The sequence below is a fragment of the Myripristis murdjan genome, chromosome 24 (assembly GCF_902150065.1).
Source record: "Myripristis murdjan chromosome 24, fMyrMur1.1, whole genome shotgun sequence".
NCBI classification, from domain to species: domain Eukaryota; kingdom Metazoa; phylum Chordata; class Actinopteri; order Holocentriformes; family Holocentridae; genus Myripristis; species Myripristis murdjan.
In genome coordinates this window covers 25,469,443-25,491,231 of record NC_044003.1, presented here as the reverse complement: position 1 = coordinate 25,491,231, position 21,789 = coordinate 25,469,443, and the positions used below count along the sequence as shown (strand labels likewise).

General features: G+C 40.6%; 2 protein-coding genes across 5 annotated transcripts; one reads left to right on the top strand and one right to left on the bottom strand.

Moving 5' to 3' along the window:
* Positions 1–2,610: 2,610 nt before the first annotated feature.
* Positions 2,611–10,629, bottom strand: stx7l (syntaxin 7-like). 3 transcript variants are annotated; one of them, XM_030047677.1, is made up of 10 exons: positions 10,537–10,629; positions 9,672–9,765; positions 9,484–9,553; positions 8,725–8,815; positions 8,470–8,607; positions 7,257–7,303; positions 6,577–6,667; positions 6,341–6,413; positions 4,575–4,657; positions 2,611–4,135 (listed from the first exon to the last, which is right to left on the bottom strand). In XM_030047677.1, the coding sequence occupies exons 1-10, from the start codon at positions 10,624–10,626 to the stop codon at positions 4,040–4,042; spliced, it is 873 nt and encodes a 290-aa protein (XP_029903537.1). In that variant the 5' UTR covers positions 10,627–10,629; the 3' UTR covers positions 2,611–4,039. The 3 variants fall into 3 exon arrangements, with proteins under 3 accessions (XP_029903537.1, XP_029903540.1, XP_029903539.1); XM_030047680.1 differs by lacking the exon at positions 10,537–10,629 and adding an exon at positions 10,173–10,324; XM_030047679.1 differs by lacking the exon at positions 10,537–10,629 and adding an exon at positions 10,116–10,261.
* Positions 5,502–19,114, top strand: leg1.1 (liver-enriched gene 1, tandem duplicate 1). 2 transcript variants are annotated; one of them, XM_030047676.1, is made up of 9 exons: positions 5,502–5,578; positions 14,382–14,701; positions 16,532–16,606; positions 16,709–16,782; positions 17,381–17,485; positions 17,719–17,846; positions 17,937–18,078; positions 18,166–18,259; positions 18,894–19,114. In XM_030047676.1, exons 2-9 carry the CDS (start codon positions 14,404–14,406, stop codon positions 19,043–19,045), a joined length of 1,068 nt encoding a protein of 355 aa, XP_029903536.1. In that variant the 5' UTR covers positions 5,502–5,578; positions 14,382–14,403; the 3' UTR covers positions 19,046–19,114. The 2 variants fall into 2 exon arrangements, with proteins under 2 accessions (XP_029903536.1, XP_029903535.1); XM_030047675.1 differs by lacking the exon at positions 5,502–5,578 and adding an exon at positions 10,373–10,477.
* Positions 19,115–21,789: the final 2,675 nt, after the last annotated feature.

Sequence of the window (21,789 nt, the reverse complement as noted above, 5' to 3'; positions counted from 1 at the left end):
GACACTCCTCCCAAGTTCTACTCTGAAGGCAATATTGTCCATCATCATCATCATTTGCCCTCACTTTTGGCTTGTGTATAATGTCAGCTTATAATAATCATGACCGTACCCCTTCAAAGTGCTACAAAAAAACCCACTAATTTCAATCTTATCAAGGCATTTAAATTCATATTTAAACTTAAAATCGTGTCTTCTTTAAACAAGATAATCCCACTTGTTTGTGTGCAGTTTCTCTATTCTAAATATGTTGAGACAAGGCAGAGTTAGTCAGATCAGCGCATTAGTGTCAGCAAAATTATAAGAAACTTCATCAAACAAGCTGAGATGTGGGATTATCTTATCCCACTAGACTTGATTAGAAAACAAGATCGTAAAACTGAATATGAGATTAAATAATTTGAGATACAGATGTTCTGGTGTGTAAGTCACTGTCTGCTCGAATGAACTGTTACTCATTTTTTCAGATGAGATGAGTCAGTAAAATTAACAGTCAACAAAAATGACATTTGAACAGCCAAAGTTAATCATTTGAGCAAAGTGCCAGTGTCTCCCTCCACCCAGAAAACAAACCGTAGCCTCCCCGTCTCTCCGTCTCCGTCCCCCAGTGAGACTTTTCCTCTGCCTCCACAGCTGGAAGATCTCTGTCTGGAAGGAAAAGCTTGCTCAGTGCTTTTGCAGCAACCTGCTACTTCCAGGCCAAAATATTCCCTGACCGACTGACGCTCACCTCAACTCACTCCCCGTCCTCATGATGTAATCACAGCCTCCGCGGCCAAATCCTCCTCGCCTGTATGACTCTGCCAAGGAAACCTTTGCTCTCTGCGTCACGGCGGCCTGTTACTTCCACATCCCAGTCCAACTCCAACATCTCCGCTCTGATCTCATCTTCTTTAAACTGGTTTTCTCTCTACAGTCTGTGGCCTAAACAAGGAGATGACATGGAAACTCGCTGTCGACTTCATGGGCCAGATGTCATTCTCTTAAAACTGTCTCATATAACGGAGCTAAATCAAACTGAACTGATCTGCTAATTAATTACAGAAAGATGCTTGGAAGCAGATCTTTGCCTGCTTTTTTGAAGATTAGACGTTTGCCTATTTTGCTGTTATCAAGGATGGAAGCACGTAATTAAATCTACTCCAGTTACTATAAATGAGAAGCCTTTTGTCTAATTTATACTTTTCTGAGCATTTTTTCCCTTCTCCACTTACTTTTTTTTTTTATTTCACTGAAGCAACTTTCTATTGACGTATTGCACTAAAATTACATTTTCATTTACATCCATTAAAGAGAAAACATGTTGTGGCTCATGTAATTCAGCTTTACTTTGTGCAGTTTATGTTGTCATTTCTAATTTTTCTGTTAAAGTATGAAATTTGACCTCTGGTTGCTTTAGAATTGCATGGGAAAAAACCTGTTCATTTGAAGAAAATTATGTTCCTCGGTAACTTCTACTTGGGGCATTTTTATACGTAAATATATACATATATCAGCAAATTTACTTCTTAAAATATCAGCAAATTTACTTCTTAAAATATCAGCAAATATCGAGTGGCTGTTTTCAGTTCTCTTTCCACCTCTGGAAACTTTCTGATGAAGTGTAGACGTCTGACGTGTGGTCAACATTGTGCCACCAACAGTTTGAGCTCTGACTTCTCCCATCATCCCCAGCAGAGCTGAGCCTGCATGCCCTTTGTCCTTGCTTATATTTTGAGTTTACTCACGTTATTTGAACCTTCTGTGTACCCTGGAAAAGCCAGCTAAGCACACTCACCGCACTGTCTGCCACCGATGCCCCGGCTTCGCAGTCAACCAGTTTCACTTGTGTAAACTGGAGCAGCTGCGCTTGGGGACAGCAGTTGTTTAGGGAACGGTCAGTGTCCCTCATTCACCTTCATCCTCTGCCTCGGCATAACCTCGTTCTCAAAGTTTGTTTCAGGGCACAGCGTGATAGGCAACCTAGATTCAAACGGCAACATTCAAATTGAAGCAAATGGCTCAGGCAAACAAAGCAGGCAGGGGTCAGGCGAGGCAGAGAGCAGGTAATGTACACACACACACAGGGACATGGACAGTGAGAAAACTACAGAGCACACTGTGGGACGGATTGATCAATACACTGCTGAGGGCTGATCAGAGATTAAGAGCAGGGGGTTGCCAGTCGGGAAACCTGGTGGACAGAATAGGAAAAACAACTCACACATCAGAGGACATTCAAGGACATTTTTTTCATATTTAGAATATTAAAAAATGGCACTTATATCATTTCCAACCACTATTTGAATATTTAAGAATATCCATTTCCTGAACTGCACAAATATTTGCCCCATCAAACACGCTGGAAGGAAAGGTGTGCTTGAGACCAGTCCTTTTAGAGTAGGACTGTCATGTTGAGAAAACTTCATTATAATAATAAAAAGGCTTTTGGGAAACATTTCCCTTTGCATCTAAATAGAGAAGTATTAAATATACAGGCAGCCGTGTCCATCATTGACTCCCAGCGCCCTGTTTGTTTTCTGCTCTATAGTTCATTTTGTAGCTTGAGCAAAACTACTTGTCTCGTTTTGTTATTGCAGCATTAGTGACTTGAAAGAAAGCAAATAAGCAAGAAGCATTTTAGGATTATTTAATAAGAAATAAATGTATTTTTACATGGAGAAGTTGTGCACAAATGTTTAAGTCCAGCAGAATACAGCCTTCCCAATGAGGGCTGAGTTTTGGAACAATAAATGCAGATTCAGTTAATCCAAGTAATTAAGCACATTAGACAGCAAAGGTCACAGGAAAGTGTTGCAAACTGCCTTTGAACACTTTTCCTATCAACTCTATTTTCTGCCACCCATTGGGCCTCCTCATGTCAAACCTGAGGAGGCTGAAACAAACCATAAAATATCTATATGTGCTACTTACAGGATTTGTCTGTGACCTGCCGTGTAACTACATACAGCAGAGAAAGAATTTGTACAGTCAAAGGCAATGAACCCTGCTCTAATCATGATTACACAGAACTATTGGTGGGTACAAAACACAGGAATGTCAGTGTAATGTCCTCAACCACACACACTTGGAATGGAATTAAAGAGCTTGCATTGGTTTATCAAAAAAAATACAAGAAAATATAAAGTATTTTAACAGAAATGTACTACTTAGCAATTTTAACTCATTAATATTATGATACGGTAGCTAATAAAGCTGGTTTCATCCTCATTCAGCGTGCTGAATTAGAATAACCAAAAAGTATTTGGCCACATTGCACTAGGAACCACAGCTGGATTCTATTTATTCTCAGCTACATCAATTCCAGAAGTGGATTTAATTAACAAATGAACAAATGATTATCTATCATCCAACTGGACAAGTGATAATTTACTAATACAGCTATAAGAATATTGCATTGTGAAGTGATTGATTTGAAACTTAATCCACCCTTGTCTGGTAGGTCACTGAGTCACTGCTTCATTACAATTAGAAGTACTAAATGACAGAACCATTCCCTTCGTATCACCATGGAGAAATTCCCAACAATTTTAAACACAGCAAAACCAGTAGTTACTTAGCAACAGCCATGGCGACGGCTGGTGGAGCTAACATGGCTCCCAGTGAACACCACCAGGCCCAAACCCTGTTTATCCCTGCCTCTGAAGAGTAAAGCCTTTGAAAACTTCCCTTGCGTCACCTGATGTCTGAATCAGACTTAAAGCCCAGTAAAATCACTGATTAACAGAAACGAATTAAAAGCTTCCAGAGTCCGATTTGATTCACACTGCATGAAGGAGTGTATGTGTACGGTAAGTTAAAAAAAAAAATAAGCATATAATAACGATTTCACGCGTTGGTCCGGGTTCACCTCTTGTCACATTAGTCTGTTTCTGACCCTCCTTCTCCAAGCAGAAAACGTCAACACAATCAAGTAGAAAGACAAAGAAAGACAGATAAAACCGTGCTCTCTCTTAGTGACCGAGATGAACGAGCAGAGGAGGAGGCAGAGTAGAAGGAGGGGTAGCGTTTCGTCCTTCTGTCATTTCGCGGGATAGTGCGTTCATCCTTTGACAGCACCCCAGATGATGAGTCCTATAACAACAGCAGCTACAGCCAACACTATCATCAGGATGCATATCTTCTTACGAGTGCTCCGCTGGGAGAGGGAACAAAAAGATAATGACAGTAAAAAAAAAAAACAATTCTTCTGCACAACAATCAAAGTTTTAAATGGACAGGGATTATGTGCCTCCTCTCCTGACCCTATAGCGTGTTTCTTTCAGTCTTTCTGTTCTTTTCTGGCATACTTTTTATCTTCTCCTCCTTTACTGGCTTTATTTACCCAGGCAAGTTGATTAAGAACTTACATAAGGGAGTAGGACAAGGCACGGTCATCCAGTATATACACACACATATTGCCACTTCAGAGAAGCCACAAAGTAATTTCTCTAACATTTAGACCTCTGATGTCTCTCATGTCCTGTCCAATTACACTGTCTCCATGGCTCTATCTTTCTTCCATCCTGTTTATGCCCTCTCAATCCTCTGACATTCCCTGATTTCTTTTTTTTTTTCTTTCTTTTTTTTTTTTTTACCTGGTAGTCTGCAGCACGGGACAGCTGCTGCGTGGCATTCTGCACGTTCACCTCAGCGCTCTCCACATTGGCTTCTATACTGTCTGCAGAATACACACAGCAAAACACACACGACAAGTTTTACAACATAGACAAGAGCAAATAGGTTTATGAAAGAGGAGCATAAACTCCAGCATTATAAAAGCATATCTGCCTATTTAGATAAAATCACTTTGGTTTATTAGGTGTGAAGGCATTTCTTGCAAACATTAGCAATATGCCACTATAATCATTATGACACAGTATATGAGTTACGCTAATGAGGTGTGTAGGGTCATGGTCCAAACTGAGAGAGCAGACAAACACAGTCCCTTTAAATTCCCACGTTTACCACTCAGACCAGATTCAATCAAGATTATATTTCAGCAGTGATCAAACAAAGGGTTGGCATTACCAGAACAATGGGATACTATTATCTTCACCCTGTTCATCAAACAGCCAATCAATGTCTCCTTTGATCAGTGGACACAGGCACGACTGTTGGTGTCAAAATGCCCCACTCAGACCCACTGCACTGGACTCTTTACAAAAATAACACATTAACTGAATTTGCAGGCATGGCCTTTTAACTTGTAAAAGACTATTCAAATCTCAAGGGACTGGCATATACCTGGGGACTGGTGTCATAGCACCCATATGACCTGGTATTAAAAACATTCCCATCTTGATGAGACAGACTTCATGAAATAATTACATTACAGATAAGGGGATATCAGATTTGGCACCCCTCTGTCCCAGGACAGTATTGACTAGATTGCAGGGGGGTGATCCAGACTCCAGGCCACGGCATGACTGGCCAAGACGTGCCGTTTGGGGGCGTCACACCAAAGCTCCCTATAAAAGACCGTGACCCTAAACAGCAGTAGAGTTTGCTTGGTCTGCCGAGAGCTCTCCTGCATCCATCCGGCTGCTCTTCACCCTCTGCACTTCAAGCCGACAGAGAAAAAAAACCTCCCAAGAAGCCAGTAAGTACTTCTCCAACGCTCTATCAATTTGCTAAAGACACTGGTGCATCATTTTACCTATCATATCACCTGGCTCGCATGTCCTCAAACAAATCTCAGTCAGAGTTTCATAGATGATTTGACTTTTGCTACTGTGGTACGGTCGCTTGATTCATATCCACCAGCTGTTGCCTTCCCTGTGCGATTTCTTAGTCCATGCCAAACTCTTCATCCTCTCAAAGGACTGGTAATTCTGCCAATTAATCCACTTCCTTTTAACCTTGTGTAGATAGGCTTTTACCACTTCTCCTTTGTGTCTTGCTATTTGTAGTTGATGTCTTAAATGTTGTAATATGTAGCAATCAAGTTTGCGTAGCTTGCAGTAAAAGCTTAAAAATCAGTCACTAAACTAATGAAGAGTGAGTTTAATGCCATCATAATAATACAATTTTAGATTTCTAAGGCTACGCTCCTTCTTTTGTGCTATTAACTTTTAGAGGAATGAGCTTGCTGAAAGAATAATTTAGCCTTTGACTGTCATATAATAATCTGTTACAAATTCACCTTTTTAAAATCAATTGTGCCTTTGAGCACGGTTTCTATAAGGTCATAAATTAAGTTAATTAGTGCTGCTGTAGAGATGCTCTAGAAAGATTCTGAGTAGTATAATAGAACATATATATGAGATCAGAGTGTTCACTCACATTTTCTTGCTACATAAGTGAGCAGAGGTTTTTATTATGAGTTGATAGGTGATATCAGTGGAGTGTCTGTGCTGCTCACCTATCATGTCTCCCTGCTCATGGACCATCATCCCCAGGTCCTTGAAGATGTCATTGATATCTGTGATATCTGACTGAATAGAAAAACATAAAGCAAGAAAACATTATTCACATGCAGTATAAGTGATCCTTGAAGATGTCAACAGTAAAACTGTGCTGGAAGAGTCAACACAAAAGCACAAGGCTGAGGATTTTTTTGTATTAGCGACCATGTAGATGTTTGGTTCTTGTTTGTACCTCCAACTGCCTGATGGCTGACTCTCTCTCCTGGATCAGCATCAGGTCTTCTTCTGTAATGGCCTCAGCCTGAGCCTGCAGCTGGGGATCACTGCAATGGCAAAAGTAGACTGTATGCAGTGCAGTTTAATAAATCAAACTCACCCTGAGCTTGTACTTTGGGGGTCACTGGAATAATAAATATGCATGGAACTAGATTCAGTAAGGCAGTGAAGCACAAACATAATGAGCAGTGATAGCTTTGCGCCCACGCCAGCAAGCTAAGGGAATAACTCAAGGGAATGAGATAATAGGAAGGCTACAGCCAACATTTTGTCTTTCAAAAGACAAAGTGTTCCGTTTGGTTCAGTCAGTGTCAGCATTCAAAACTCACCATATACAGTATGGACTGTTACAGGATGGCAACCTATATATGGTGACTAAACAAACCAACGTGCTATAGTATGCTGTTTGACTGTTGTGTTATCTCAGTGGTATGACTCTTTAACAGCTGTTGTTCCTCTTTACTTCAAGCATGCATGAACACCATGAAGCTGAAAGTTAACAGAAACAGTTACAATTACATTTAGGATGAAATGTGAAAAAAAGCTGCATCATCACCACTGCAACTACTATCACTACTAATACAACTGATAATAATAATCAGAAATACTTTTAAATTGATAAACTAGCTGACAAACCTTTGTAGAAAGGGTGCATTTCCATAGCTGTCCTCTGGCTGCCCCCCCTGTTGAAGTAAATGGGGGTCTCAGTAAAGGTTCTTGTAATGATAATGCCAAAACATTGATTACTGTGATTATGAGTATACTGTACCAACAGGCACTAGGCGCTACAATACATCTGCCCGTAGCTGTATAACCCACAGCCTAGTATGGGCAGAATGATTCAGCATTAACAAAGTCATGCACGGTGACCAATCCAAAGATTAGACTAATGTTTTCTTTGCTAGGCTACAAAGCCAACCTACACTGAATGTGATACATTTTAGCAATTTGCAACACATGCTCACACATGCATTTTTCATAATGTGCACTGCTGAGGTAAATTCAGGTAAAAGACATTATTTGCTACTGATTTCCCTTATTAAATCTAACCACCAAAAAGGAGATGCAGGTTTTAAAGTGAACTCTGCAAAGCAGCTGCCACTCAGTATCAAGAAAATGGTGCTAATATTTTATACATTCAGTGTGTGTTACTGGCCAAGAACTGAAAGCAATTAATTTTTCAGTCCTGCTTATCAACATAAGCAGAGCAAGAAGAGATACTCCTCTGTGTATGGAGAGGAGTTAACAGAGTTGCCAAGGAGAGTCTCTGCAGGGAATAGGCGCTGAGACAGTCGCAAAGGGACTGTGAGATATCGCTGCTGTGAGAAAAATATCCTATAAAACCTTTGATTAGAAACGTTCAATTCAACTGAAAATGAACAGTATATCAAACATATTTGTGTGCTTCAGCAGATAACAGTTCCACCATTAGGGAAAGCATGGGGCTGAAAGTGTTGAAAGTGAACCAAAACAAATGTATGTAGTTCATCCTTCAAAATAATTTTTCAGCTTTGTGTTGCCGCTCAAAATCCTGCTGTTTTCAGGACTTTATCTATCTAATTAATTTTGGAGCAGTACGCTCCCAGTGAAGTTCTGGTTTTCAAGACAGGGAAGGACTTGAAACTTGCATAGTGGATGTATCACATAGGGCCAAAAATATGATTATATGAGTAAGAACCTGAACTACCACTTTAATATCTTGCCGAATCACCAGCTGGTCACTCGCTGGTGTATACAAATGTCGCTGACCTCGAACCGCCATCTCATTTCACCACTGGACTGATCCTAACCTGGTGACACAATTGGCCACTCACTGACACCAGGACTCATTGCCCTGTAGGTCACTGACCGACACCCTGGAGCTGGCTCTGACTCTGGCCACAAACTCTCTTTCTCTGTCGGCTGCCTGGCGCTGGGTCTTCTGGAAGCTGTTCAGGGCAGTGGAGAAGTCATTCACCAGACGTTCTTTCTGTAGTTTTCTCTGTCGCTACAAGAAACAAAGAGAGATTTATTAGCACAGCACTGATTACTTTGACTGATCCAAGTTTGGCAGGTAACTGGTGTTAAGAGTTGTAGTTCTGGTCGTTCTGGAGGAGTTCAATACCTGGTCAGCGCCAACAGGCAGCGAGCTGAATGCCTTGATGAGTTGGTCTGTCTCCTTGGCTAGCTGGTTGCCCGTCTGCCTTTTTTGTTGCCTGGTAACCAAAAATGAAACAATGTCACCCAACAATACAGACACAAGCTTTTCTGAAATGTGGAAAAAACATATTTAGAATGGAGAGAGTGTTGCACCACTGTCTGGTAGACAGATTATCATGGGATCCTACTTGCAGTGAAACGCAGTCAGTTTGACTAAACACACAAACACACTGACACAAACAATACTGCACTTTTTACATATCAAAAGCCACCTCTTTATGGTGTTTACTGAAGCACAACTACTTTTCTAACGAACCCCCATAAATCACTGATGCTGTCATTGTTTGTGCCCCAGTCGATTCTTTAGGACATTCGCTGCCATATTTTGGTACCACTGCATTTTTTGATACTCAATAGTATCAAAGCAATTTGGCTGGTGCCATAAAGTATCTAAGTTTGGTACCCAGCCCTGGGTGGAAGCCTGTCATTTTGCCTAGCCTATTGGTAAAATAAATTACATTTATACTGCAAGCTGATATGTTTCAATAAGTACCTTTTTCACCTTGTTGGACCACTCCAGGATTGTAGACTATACTGCTGGCAACTAATGTTTTTTACTAGTTATCAAAGTGGATGGTGCATACCAACCAACTCCTTTCGCCAGGGTAATATTAAAGTGCCACGATAGTCAAACTACCCGTGACCAACCCCCCTCATGACTCACAGTGTCTGCCGTAGCTGGCTGCTGTCCTGCTCCGTCCCCAGCTGGGACACTGCCCTCTGCAGCTCCGAGGCTGGTGGGACAGAAAGAGCCAAGAAGGCGGCACTTAAATGTACTGAAATGTGTCATGCAAAACAAAAACATCCATATGCCCATTAGGATACTGTGTGTTTTTAGCATGTGTGTATTACTGAGCAGGGTCAGCCTTTGGATGTTGGAGCTGATGTTCTGAGCCAGAGCACTGGCCTCGGCTGGGTTCCCGGCCTGGTAGGCCATGGTGGAGATCTGAGACAGCAAACAAGCAAAAGCAGGGTCTGTGCGTTAATTCATTTATGAGCCAGTCAGATATGTACAGCTTTTTTGCACCTTTCCTTCTTTCTAACACAGCTGAAATAAGGCTGTATCGCAATCTACTCATGCAGATGTTCCTCAGTATCTGAAATGATGAAACTGATTTCCTGAGCTGAAACGAAGGCAAAGTCCAGTATGCAAATGACCACCTGCTAAAAGGACACTACAAACTGAAACGACAAGCCTCGTTATATCTCTTGAATTATGTTCATTTTGAGTTCAAACAGGGGTCTTTTAAACATTCTTTCTAAACAAATTAACACAAAATTCTCGCGAGCCCACACCTCTGCCCCTATCTCTCCGTGAGTGAACAGCTGAACGAGGAAAAATGCGGAAATTACGTTCGCTTTAACTGTTACTTTGACATGGGAGAAATGCAGAGGTCACTATTTCCACCATTTCTTTAGGGTTTGTTTTGGTGTTAAGCCTTGTAGTGTTGACTTAAGAGCTTTATCCCGATCCCAATTCAATTACGCAACAGGTGTGCAACTTTCGGCTAACGTCAAATCAAAGTCGCGGTGCAATTTGATACTGATACTTTTTTTTTTTTTTTTTTTGCGGGGGGAAGCAACGCATTCAGCGGGACTCCACCTCCCGCAAGCTCACACAGCGTGACAACAACATGCACCATGCTAATGTCGGCCTTGTGAGTCTAATTTTGTAAATGCTCGGTTTTGGGTTAGAAAAGTTGGGCTTGTTATTTACCTTTCCTTGTGACTCCTCGTAGCGGCGGTGCGTTTCCTGGTTGTCGGTCACTCCCCTGTCACATGACGTCTCGTGGAAACGCACGATCATTGGCAGAAAGGGGGACGATAGTTATAGATGTACTAGACATTTTTTCTTCTAATATAGGTTTCCATCTCCATGTCCATATATCCATAGAAATGGTCTATATTCTATGTTTTATGGTCTTTCTTTGTGCCATGGTCAGATCAATCACTGTAAGTCCATCAATACTTGACAGCTGCCAAGAGTGATAATAGCCTACTGTGTTTGTCCTAGAATAAGGATGATGGCAACATCACACAGGGCTCCAAATATCTGGGTATAGATGGATATGATCAGGTATACATAGAGGTATTTCATTCAGAGCAGTGCCTGGCAGTTTTAGGTAAGGCATCTGCCCCTCCTTCAGCTCAACTCAAAAACTCAAATAAATAGACAATAAAAATTATACTAGACCAAAAATTGCAACAATAAAACTATAAAATGTGAAAAACAAATAAAAGTAAATAAAAATAAACAAAAGGATAAAGATAAAATATGAAAACCAATGACTAAACAGAGACATTACTCCAAAATAAAAGCCTGATTAAAAAAAAAAAAAAAAAAGATAGGTCTTTAGTTTCCTTTTAAATATACCAAGTGAGCTTGCCATGTGCATATCCAGGGGCTGTGTGCGGAAGGCAGCATCACAGGTACTTTTATGGGACACATAAGGAATATTTAAGAGAGAAGCTGTGGACGAGCTCAGTGATCAGGCTGGAAGAAATAAAAATGAAAGGAAATCTCTAATGTAGGGAGGACCAAGGTCATTTGAAGCTTAATGAGTGGTGTTTTGTGACAACCCACAGCACTTGAAGATTATGTAGTTATTGAGAATGAGGAGGGAAAAAAATTAAAAAGAAAGAAAAAAGGAGGAAATGCAGAATGTGGAGAGTTCCAGTGATGGATGAAGTCTTCATTTACCTGTAGGCTGCTCTAAGGAATGACTCTTTACTGCTGTGAGGAGTGTGCAGCCTCAGCTCTCTTTGAAGAGACTGAAATTACTGAAATTTTCCTGCACTTGATTTTTAACATAGAGGATTTCATCAAACCTGCTCTCTCCTCCTCAGTGAAAGTGAAACAACGTTTTGTTCTTTTTTTTCCCTGACATGTCACTGAGGCGGCTTTCCCAGGACCCGGGCCTGGATCCAACTGCACTTGACCCCAAAGTCCAGTTTGTTAGATTAGTGTGAACACTGTGTACCATACCTGGCACAGATGAATGAATCAGGCCCACTTGGAAAAGGTGGTTTCCACTACGATTTATGTGTACTCTGGTACGCTCCACATTGTGTGTGAACGCTACTGTACCAAACACGGAAGTGGACTTAAAGTAAATGAAAGCTTACTAGAAGATTGCTTCTCTATCGATTGGAGCCTGGACATTTGGTCACAGCTTACAAATCCTTTGCATGGATTCAAAACGGTTGTCAGATCTATGGGCATGGATTCATCATTCGAGGGCACAGATTATGAAACCAAGAGTTCTGTTTGAAACTGTGTGCACAGATTTCTACACTTTCTACACAGATTTACACATGCCTCTTTTTTTCTCATTTGACAATAGGGGGGCTCTGTATTTTTGTGCTCTCAGTTCTTATGTCTGCACTCACTTACAGTTAAGATGCACATTGTCATTTTGTTCAGTTCATCTTTCTTTTATGCTCTCTCATTATCTGATTACATAGACGCACCGCAACAGTGTTGAGTTTTTATTTGAATCATTAATGTTTGAACCCAGCTTCTATTTGTAGCTGACTGAAAACTCTTTGATTTGAGTGGACAGTTGGAGTGTCAAATGTTGCAGTGCCTCTCCAGCACCCAGCTTTCTGAAGGAAACCACAGAATGCAGATGCACCAGGAGGTGAAAGAATACTTGCATTTGAGTGCTGCAAGTCTAAACTGCTCTTTAGAAAGTGGAAGTACGTCTGTCACATGTCAATCCACCAGACCCCGGTGTCTGCAGATGTAAGTTCAGGCAGTTTAATCAAATAGCTGTTAAAATGTAACAGACCCAGGTCCATCTATTGCACTTGGTATTCTTGGTATTCATCCTGCCTTATCTTCAGGCTAAAAGCCTGTCAGGATCACAAGTTAATGCACATGGCAGGGTCTCCTTTTATGTGCTGCTGGGATGCAGCCATTACTGTACCTTTGTTAGTGGCTGTATGACCAACCAATTAGCCTATGTAAAAATAAGGAAATTCTTAGCTGGGAGGATTCGACAAAAAATCAGCTCCCCTATACCAGTGGTTCCCAACTCTGCAGATTTTTTTCAGCTCTGCTCTTTCACACATGATCCATTTGAGGGCCTCATGCTGATTGGCTGACACAGCTCTACCTAAACAGGGCATGCATGAAGGTGCATAGGCCTCAGTTGGGTCAGGTGTGCCAAAGTAGAGCTGGAACAAAAACCTGCAGGACAGGGGGGCCTTGAGGACTGGGTTGGCAACCACTGCCCTATACACTGTGTCCAATTAGCAGGCCTAAGTTTTGCTCTGGAAATAATCCTAGTTTGGTTCAGTTGCACAACAAGTTTTGACACTCATGTAGAGGTACTGTTACCGTGCTGATAAGTAGACGTATTGCTGTAAAAATCTACTGAAGTAAAAGTGAAAAGTAGCTGATTTAAGAAGTACTGAGTTACTGACTTACTTTTTCAAAACAATAACTGTGTTAAATGTGATCTTTTCCATGCCATTATAAAGGGAGCATAAGCACATTATATGGTTGACTCTACATGGGTCTCATTGTCGGGCCAACTCACTGATATTTTCCCCTTTTTCCTCTCTTGCCCCCCTACCCAGCCCCCCTACCCCCTTTTGCCAGTTGACTCTAAATGGTCCTCGCTTCCATCGACCATCTGCAGTTTTTCAGTACTCAAAAAAGCTACTCAATTAGAGTAATGTGAGTATCTATCTAATAGTAGATAGATAGTTCCACCTTTGATAAATTACCTCAGTTTACCGAGCAGGCCTGAAAATCAGCTTCACCTCTGCAGGTTGTTGGCAAATAGCACGCGGTGGTGGTTGTTTTTTTTGTTGTTTTTTTTTTTTTTGGTTGTTGCTTAAGCCAGTGTCCTCAGTTTCACCTCAGCTGTGCCTCAGCTTGACCTCAGTTTGACCCACAGGACGTAGTTCTTGTACAATCTCCGCAAAACAAAATGCAAAGGTCACTTAGGGTTAGTCAGTCTACTTTTTTTTTTCCCCCCAAGTAACTTTTCATTATGTAAAGAGAGGACTGTGATTCTCATTCAATTCAAATTTAAATTCAGTCTTTCAATGACTGAGCATGCATTGCTGTTTAATATGTCAGGCTGGATGTGACAAACCTCACACACCCTCAACAGCTGTGTGTGATCAATTTGTGAAGAAAGTTGAAGTGACTGATTGCTCTTACATGTTCTCTTTATCCATCCCAGCCCATGTTACTTTTGATTCTGTCTGTGTGTGGATGTGTAGTTTCTATTTCTTACTATTTTTGACTATATTGTTCTGTCTTTAGATACATTCTTTGACAGCCCATGGCACTACATATGATTATGTAAAATGAACAAGTGTGTGTGTTTGTTTGTGTGTGTGTGTGTGTGTGTGTGTGTGTGTGTGTTTGCAAGCTGCTTGTTTGAGGTTTTTGCCTTTTTTTTATCACGTGTCTCCTGCCTCCTCTCCTGTGTGTGTTTGTCCAGAGTATTTCCAATGTGAACTGAGAGTACAAAAGCCGTGCAGTTTGTGGTCACTCTCAGTACAGGGTAGACACCTCTTACTCCTCTTCATCTACCTTCACAGTCTTTGTCCCTGCGTCCCAGCCATGCTGCGTCCTTTGGGCCTGTGCCTCCTCCTTGCCTGCGCGGTGGCTCTCACCAGCTCTGCTGTTATCGTGGAGAATGGCTTGCCGATCCTGTGGGCGAGCACAACCGCCCAGCTGACTGACATGCCGACGCAGGAAGGCGTCCTGACTCCCGATCCCTGGAAGTACCTCGAGCGAATGAGCCTCTTCCGATTCATCATAGCTGCTACTGACCCGTTCATGGGAACCATGGGGACGAACGCTACAGACAGTCCCGTGTGGGGCCTGCCACTGCAGCTTGGATGGCTGCAAAAGTCAGGTAGCATAACGACTGCCTTATTCATTTGATTTGATATGATATAATAAGGTGATGGATGCCACTCACTTCTCTATCAAATAGAATTTAGAAAAGCCTCAGAAAAGAGTTTTAACCATTATACAACCTCATAGCCCAAAATATAAGAGCATTTCACTCAATTGTTTATGTTTCTTGTACATTTGACATCACATTTGGTTCGATACAGGCATTTATAAGTGTTACATTAATTCTGTGGATTATTAGTCTTGGCATGAAGCTGAGGGGTTTTAAGTCTCCTCACGTTCATCCTTAACATTAGAAAACAAAGCGGTGTGCCCTGCCATTTGAAACTGCATAGTCTGCCTTTAAGGGTATATATATATATATATATATATATATATATATATATATATACATATAATATTACATCTAAAACCTGGCCATGGCCTTTTACTTTTAAACACAAAAAGTAGCTATTGCTGTTTTCCATTTTTGACAGAATTTATGGTCCCAATATTTTAAATGGCTGCAACAAGATCTGTGCAGTAATAGTAGTCATATGTTTTATATGTACCAGTTAATTAGGATGTCTATCCTAATCTTATCCTTGACTATCACCACAGCTAAAGCTGGTTCAAATATCAAGTGTTTATGAAATACTAGCTTGTTAAATGCTGCATCATCACAAATTATATACAAGTTGCTGTAGTTTCTGTGCAACACAACACCTAGATGCGTCCTGTATGGAAACTAGAACTGGAACTGGACTGGGAATTAAACCATTACAGCATGGCTCACTACCTCTGACTTCATACCACCACTGCAGTGTTCAGGTCAGGTCAGGCTGACCTGACCTGAACACTGCAGGAGTGACTTCAGCTTTTTCACCCCAAAAAATAAATAAATTACTATAAAAAATTATAAATAACTGGATTTGACTTTCTCTGCACCCCAGCATCACTGAAACATGCTGTTATCACATGGGACTCAAAGTGAGTTGAATGTAACTGCTTACCCTGCAAAAAAAAATCTGAATTTAGTCTCTAAAAATCTCCCAGTCGAATGACATAATTGTACTTGTTCCCAATGATAATCAGTTTATTTACTGGATTTTCTTGAATCAAGTGCCATTTTCTTTTTTTTTTTTTTTTTTTTAGGTTTATTTGATCATCATCACAGTATCAATAAAATAATACATCAACAAAATCATACATCCACAAAAAAAACAAACAAAAAAAAAAAAAAACATCAGTTGCACTGTTACGGTGATCAAAAGGATTAGGCTGAAACTTAAAGCTTATAGGTGCCTATCCTACGTACGTACCTTTAGTTAGGTTACTAAAGATATGAGACTCAACAAATACAGTACATTACTTAGGCCAAACAAACAGCAAAAAGAAAGAAAAAAAATAACAAAGAAAAATACAAAGAGCTTGGCAATAAAGGATCTACCTAGATTCCTATTTAATGTTAATCTACACCTTTTGCCCACTATACTGTTTATTAATTTCCGTGTCTGCCATCTCCTCCATCATCACAAACGTCACCACCTTACTTACGTTACGTTCTCCATACTAGTGGGCTGCTCTGACTTTTTCTGCTTTTTTTTTTTCATCGTTTTCAAATGTTTCCAGAACAATTCCTGGAGCAAGTGAAACTACATTGGAAACAAGAGGGATTATTTCATCTGACTGGCAGATTTTTTAAGACTTGCACTGCGTCCAGGGTCCCAGCCTTATGCAAACATACTGTTTTTATGTCGGAACCTATAGGATGATGACATTTACAGCATTGACACAGTAATAAAAGGCATCTAGCGACAAATTAGTGAGGTATGTGTTGTGCTTGTAGGTCGCCTGGCTGATCCGACTGGGACCTCTACCTGTGGAGATACCATGTGCATCTCTCCTCAGAGCTGGTGGGCCTGTAAGTATGAAATGCACCCTCACACGGACACACACACACACACACACACACACACACGCACACACTCACTGACTAATAATACTACCTCTCTCTCTCTTTCAGGTATTAATTACTTTGTCTCTGTGCTGCCTTTCCTGTCTGCTGTGCAGCAAGGCCTCATGGGAGAAGGAGTTCAGGTACTTTGAACATGCAATAATTTTCATGTAGGTGGTTATGGCTTCAATCTGCAGATGAGCCTGCTGGAAATATTGAAAATAGCTGCGCTCATGGTATACCTTTGTGGAATAGTTTTCATGCATTTGGTTTTCCCCATAGAAATGAAAAACATTAAAAAGAATTGTAGAAACCACATTATGGAGCCAATAATCTGTTATGACATTTATTTTGATGTCAATTTGTAACTGTAATTTCAAACAAAGAGACGAAGAGACAGGGGAGAGAAACATGTAAACTATGTGCTCTCAAATTTATACCTGGGCCTGGGCTAAACGGGGTTGTTTTCAGGTTGCTCTGAAATAACTTTTGCCTTCACATTTGATTATTAAGAGTTCATCTTGCTGATTTGTTATCCAGTTCTTGAATTACTGTTTTTTTTTTTTTTTTTTTTTTTTTAGCAGAGCAATAATGTTAATTCACTTCTTACCCCTTCATCAAATGTAAAGCCAGTAAATAAATAAAGTAAGAAAAAAAAGCCCTCAAATATTCCATCTTGCATTTTCCTATCGGAAACTAAAATTTAGAGCATCTTTTGCTAATCTTTCCACACATTATTAGGTTCGGATGCAGGTGCCTGCAGGAGCTGAGGACTATTGTACCACCTACAATGACTGTGTTGCCCGCTACCCTGAACCCATGGCCAAGTGGGATGCTTTTTACCAGGTATGCAGCATGCACACACACACACACACATACACACACACACACACACACTTCCTCCACATACAAATGCAGTGGTATTTTTAACTGAATATTGCTGACTAATCAATGTAGTAAGACACACTATTAATGTCCTGAAGTGTGCAGAAATACCATGTTTTTTTTTAACTCTCTCTCTCTCTCTCTCTCTCTCTCTCTCTCCCCCTCTCTCTCTGTGTGTGTTTGTGTGTGTAAAGGGTCTAAAAACTGATTCCACTGATTCCACTGATTCCACTAAGTCAGACCTTGAGAAGAAAGACGATATCCTTGGTCTGTTCTGGGATGCCCAACGAACCTCTCTGCATACCTCAGCGTGCAACGCCAGGTATCTATCTATCTATCTATCTATCTATCTATCTATCTATCTAGCTTATGTGACAGTAGAGCCTGAGGTCTCCCCCCTGTACTTCCACAGACAGAGTCACTACGCGACTCCTGAGGTGTCGTTTGCCAACAGCTGGCTGAACTCAGCAGAGTACATCGCAGCGGTGCACTTCCAGTCAAACATCCAAAACTCGGTGCCGTTTATGACCCCTCTGCCAAGCCGTGTTTTGAAGGTATACATACTCTTCGATCTATCCATCCATCCATCCATCCATCCATCCATCCATCACATCCATCCATGTCCTGTCTCTCTTGTTTAGGCGGGCGACCAGCCACCTATCGATGATCTGAGCACAGAGGAGAACCACTCACTGAAGACCTTCGGATGGATGAAAACCATGAACACTTTGATGGGTAAGGCATACACACAAACACACACACACACACACACACACACATATACACACACACACATTCACACAAGAAATCCTCATGGTGATGATGACTATGATACACTCTTTCCCTGTTGTTTTTACTGTACATCTCAGTGTTATGTTTTATTTTCTTATATGGCCAATACAACTGATAGATACATAGATAGACAGATAGACCGATACATTGACAGATAGTCGGTTAGATAGATATTTTGTGCCTATACTTAATAATGTCAGTAATCAAAATTTGACCAGATTTTTGCAGTTTTCATTCATTTATTTGTTTGATGAAGCAGAGAAGCTTTGGTATTTGCACCATCAAATGACACTGAAACTGTCCTCTGAAACCACTTAAAATTCTTTTAGCTGGCTTAAGGCAATATGAGCCACCTGTTCAGTGGCCGAGGAAACGTTAGCAAAAAAATATACGTATTGACAATAAAATAAAATGACATAAAAGAAGAAATTACATTACATAAAAGAATAAATGTATAAAAAGTTTGAGTCTTTCAAAATGTCGAGATATCCTTTTAATGGTGTGATACCAGAGAGAAAGGTTTCTTTTTAGAGTTTTATGAAGCTGTTAATGATATGAACCATGTGTGTCTTTCCAGGAGGGCGCTTGGTGACCAAATGGCGTGACAGCATGTGCTCCATAGAAAGAAGAGCGAAAGGCAGAGACCTGCTGGAGCAGCTGGTGCTGAATCCCAGCTTCCCGTATAGCAGCTTCTTGACCTTCATGGCCAGTATGGCTACTGCCTGCTGAGACACACACCTGTTAGTTCATGATGATGAAGCTTTTACTGTTATTCAAAAGTGTGAAAAATAGTTGCAAGAAATAAAAGAAAGAAAAAAAAACTATGACTCAGTGTCCCAGTGTTGGATCATGGTTATGAGACGCACATACACACCGACCTCTAGTGGTCACATTAGGGAAATGCCAGGCATGATTATGTGCCTTAGGATAACCAAGCATTGTGGATGACTATAATATAATCAATGATTTAATTCTAACTACCATATAATCATTATATCATAGTTATATTTGAATATTCCCTGCAATATCATCTATTATCATGTCTTTTCTTATTTGGAGGCAAAGTGGTGAAATGCAACCTGTGAAACTGTGCTGTATTGAACCCAGAGGAGGCAGAATGCATCACTTTACATGTGCAATGAAGCACAGGAAGGGTGTGTGAGAGTGAGCGTGACTTTGGGTTAAAAATGAAGCTTACCTGTCCATTAGGATGTAATGGTTTCATATCAGGCACAGCCATCTTGCCTGGTGAAGGAGTCGCATGCACAGACAAGTAATGTCAGAATTATATTATTAGTATTTACTGGCGAAGGATTACTGAGAGGAAGCAGAAAAAAAAAAAAAATACTGTTGCTGAAAATCTTCTTGAAGCCAAACAGGAAACAGGTGCAGGAAGTGTCGCCATGTGGCTCAAAGATGTCAAGCAAGGACAGGAGATTTGTGGAAAAAAAAAAAAAATCTTTTATTTCAACACAAAATGTAACATTAGCAAAATACACCGTACTGTATACTCTTGAATGACTGCAGGTGATGGTATCAAATAAAAACTGACATCGAAGACATTTTAAAAGGTCGATACAGCAGGCGTTATAATCGCCATGGGGAAGCACAATAATAATAACAATACAAAACGTTCACGTCATTAACATCATGTCTCTATGCTAGTTCATGATTGTCTGTGGAAAAGCAAAGATCAAACACAAACTCACAAAACAAAATGCAAAATGTGATACTGGGTCAAGGCTATGCAGTTTCACTGTTTCATGTTAAAAAAAAAAAAAAAGGTTTCACACACTACCTCATGGGCTGATTCTGACCACAATTTCTGAGCTTATTCTTGGTGTTCCATTCTCTCTTGCTTTCTTTTCTCGGTTTCAGAGAGTATTAGATCAGTGCTACCAACATTTTGCTCTCCATGCATAAAACATATGCTGGAGAGCATCCAAGTATTGAACAATAACCAGCTTTAGGGGGAACCAATAAAGAATGTCGACATTTACTCACATGAAAACACAAACCAAGAATGTCCCGCAGGCATTCTGTTTAAAACTGCATGCCATTCACTAACAATAACTTATAGGGTATATATATATTTCATTTTTGCATTAGCTGTGCCAGCTTCGAAACAGGACTCAGCAGAAAACACTGTTTCCTCAGGACATGCAACATATTTCACAACGCAGCCTCTTAAAGGAATACGCCAACATTTTGGGCAAACTACCTAACACCATTCGACACCATTTTCACCTCTGTATGTCCACTGGTTCAGCTCCTCTGGGTAGCATTTCTTGTTAGCTTAGCATAATGACTTGAAGTCTATGGGAGTCATTAGCCTAGCTCCATCAAAAGTAAAAAAATAAACCTTGCAGCAACTCGGAAGCTGTCTCATTTACACAGTGTATCGTGTATTTGAAATAAACACCTTGGAAAAAAAAAAAAAAAAAAAAAAAAGAGTTGTTTTAGTTTTTGTTGTCATTTTTAATTTGTGCAGGATCTTCCTGTACCCTCAGTGCTATCACTGCATTGGATGGAAGGATACATGTGTTCAGCGGTTATAGCAGAGCCCGTCTACGACGAGCCTTGCCACTCTCCATTAACCCCCATTGTATCAAACTTGGTTGCAGTTCCACCGTAATTCCACTGGGGGGTGATCGCGGGCGAGTGCAGAATGAATGGGGCTCTATGGAGCTAAACGGCTAAATTTGTCTCTTACTCCTGTTTATGGTTGAAAAATCGCAAATACTGTTGTAGTTTCTGAAAGTCCAGTATGGATTATAGGTTAAAAGTGAAATTAGCGAGAACTTATATCCTTTCAGTTTCCTACAGTTTGGGCTGTTGTTGGCCATAACACGCTAGCATTTGCTAATGAATGCTGATTGGTCAGTGACGGCTTGCGGCTGTTTACGACGAGGGATCTCACTTGATGGCACCTGAAGACCAAGAGAAATGAGAAACACCACTCTTAAGGAGCACTTTTCCATCAAAGTTGATATTTGTGTGTACAGAGAATGTCTAATATAGCACAGACGGGCTCTCTCGAGTGTCTCCGTCTGCTCTGTGGAGACAGGCTCTGGAAATCGCCGTAAAGCAGCACCTCTCAATGTGTGACGTCATCACACTTTTTGAACGGCTTTTTAGAACAGATAGGTGAACTTAAAAAATCCAATATTCAGCTTAGTGTATTTTTTTAGCCCCCTCTTTTGAAAACAGTATTCAAATTACTTGACAAAAAATTATTTCCAGAGAAAAGTGGATTTTTAGGGGTGTAGCCCCATAGATTCCCATTCATTCTGCACTCGCCCGCGAGCGCCCTCACATGGACAGAGGCGTGTTTCCGAGACCCGGAAGTTAGACGAGAGTGGCACTTCTCCCCATATTAGAGATTCTCTGGTTATAGTTCCACCATCTAACTACTCTCATTTCAAGATGTGTATTTGAAATACACATCATACACTGTGTAAATAAGACAGCTT

Bases quoted from the DNA above. Each gene is read 5' to 3' on its own strand.
- stx7l (XM_030047677.1), bottom strand. From the start codon at position 10,626: ATGATCGTGCGTTTCCACGAGACGTCATGTGACAGGGGAGTGACCGAC. The intron at 9,766-10,536 runs GTAAATAACAAG...TTGCTGTCTCAG, and splicing joins ACGAGGAGTCACAAGGAAAG to ATCTCCACCATGGCCTACCA. The intron at 6,414-6,576 runs GTACAAACAAGA...TTTTCTATTCAG, and splicing joins CAGCCATCAGGCAGTTGGAG to TCAGATATCACAGATATCAA.
- leg1.1 (XM_030047675.1), top strand. The intron at 16,607-16,708 runs GTAAGTATGAAA...TCTCTCTTTCAG, and splicing joins TCCTCAGAGCTGGTGGGCCT to GTATTAATTACTTTGTCTCT. The intron at 18,260-18,893 runs GTAAGGCATACA...GTGTCTTTCCAG, and splicing joins AACCATGAACACTTTGATGG to GAGGGCGCTTGGTGACCAAA.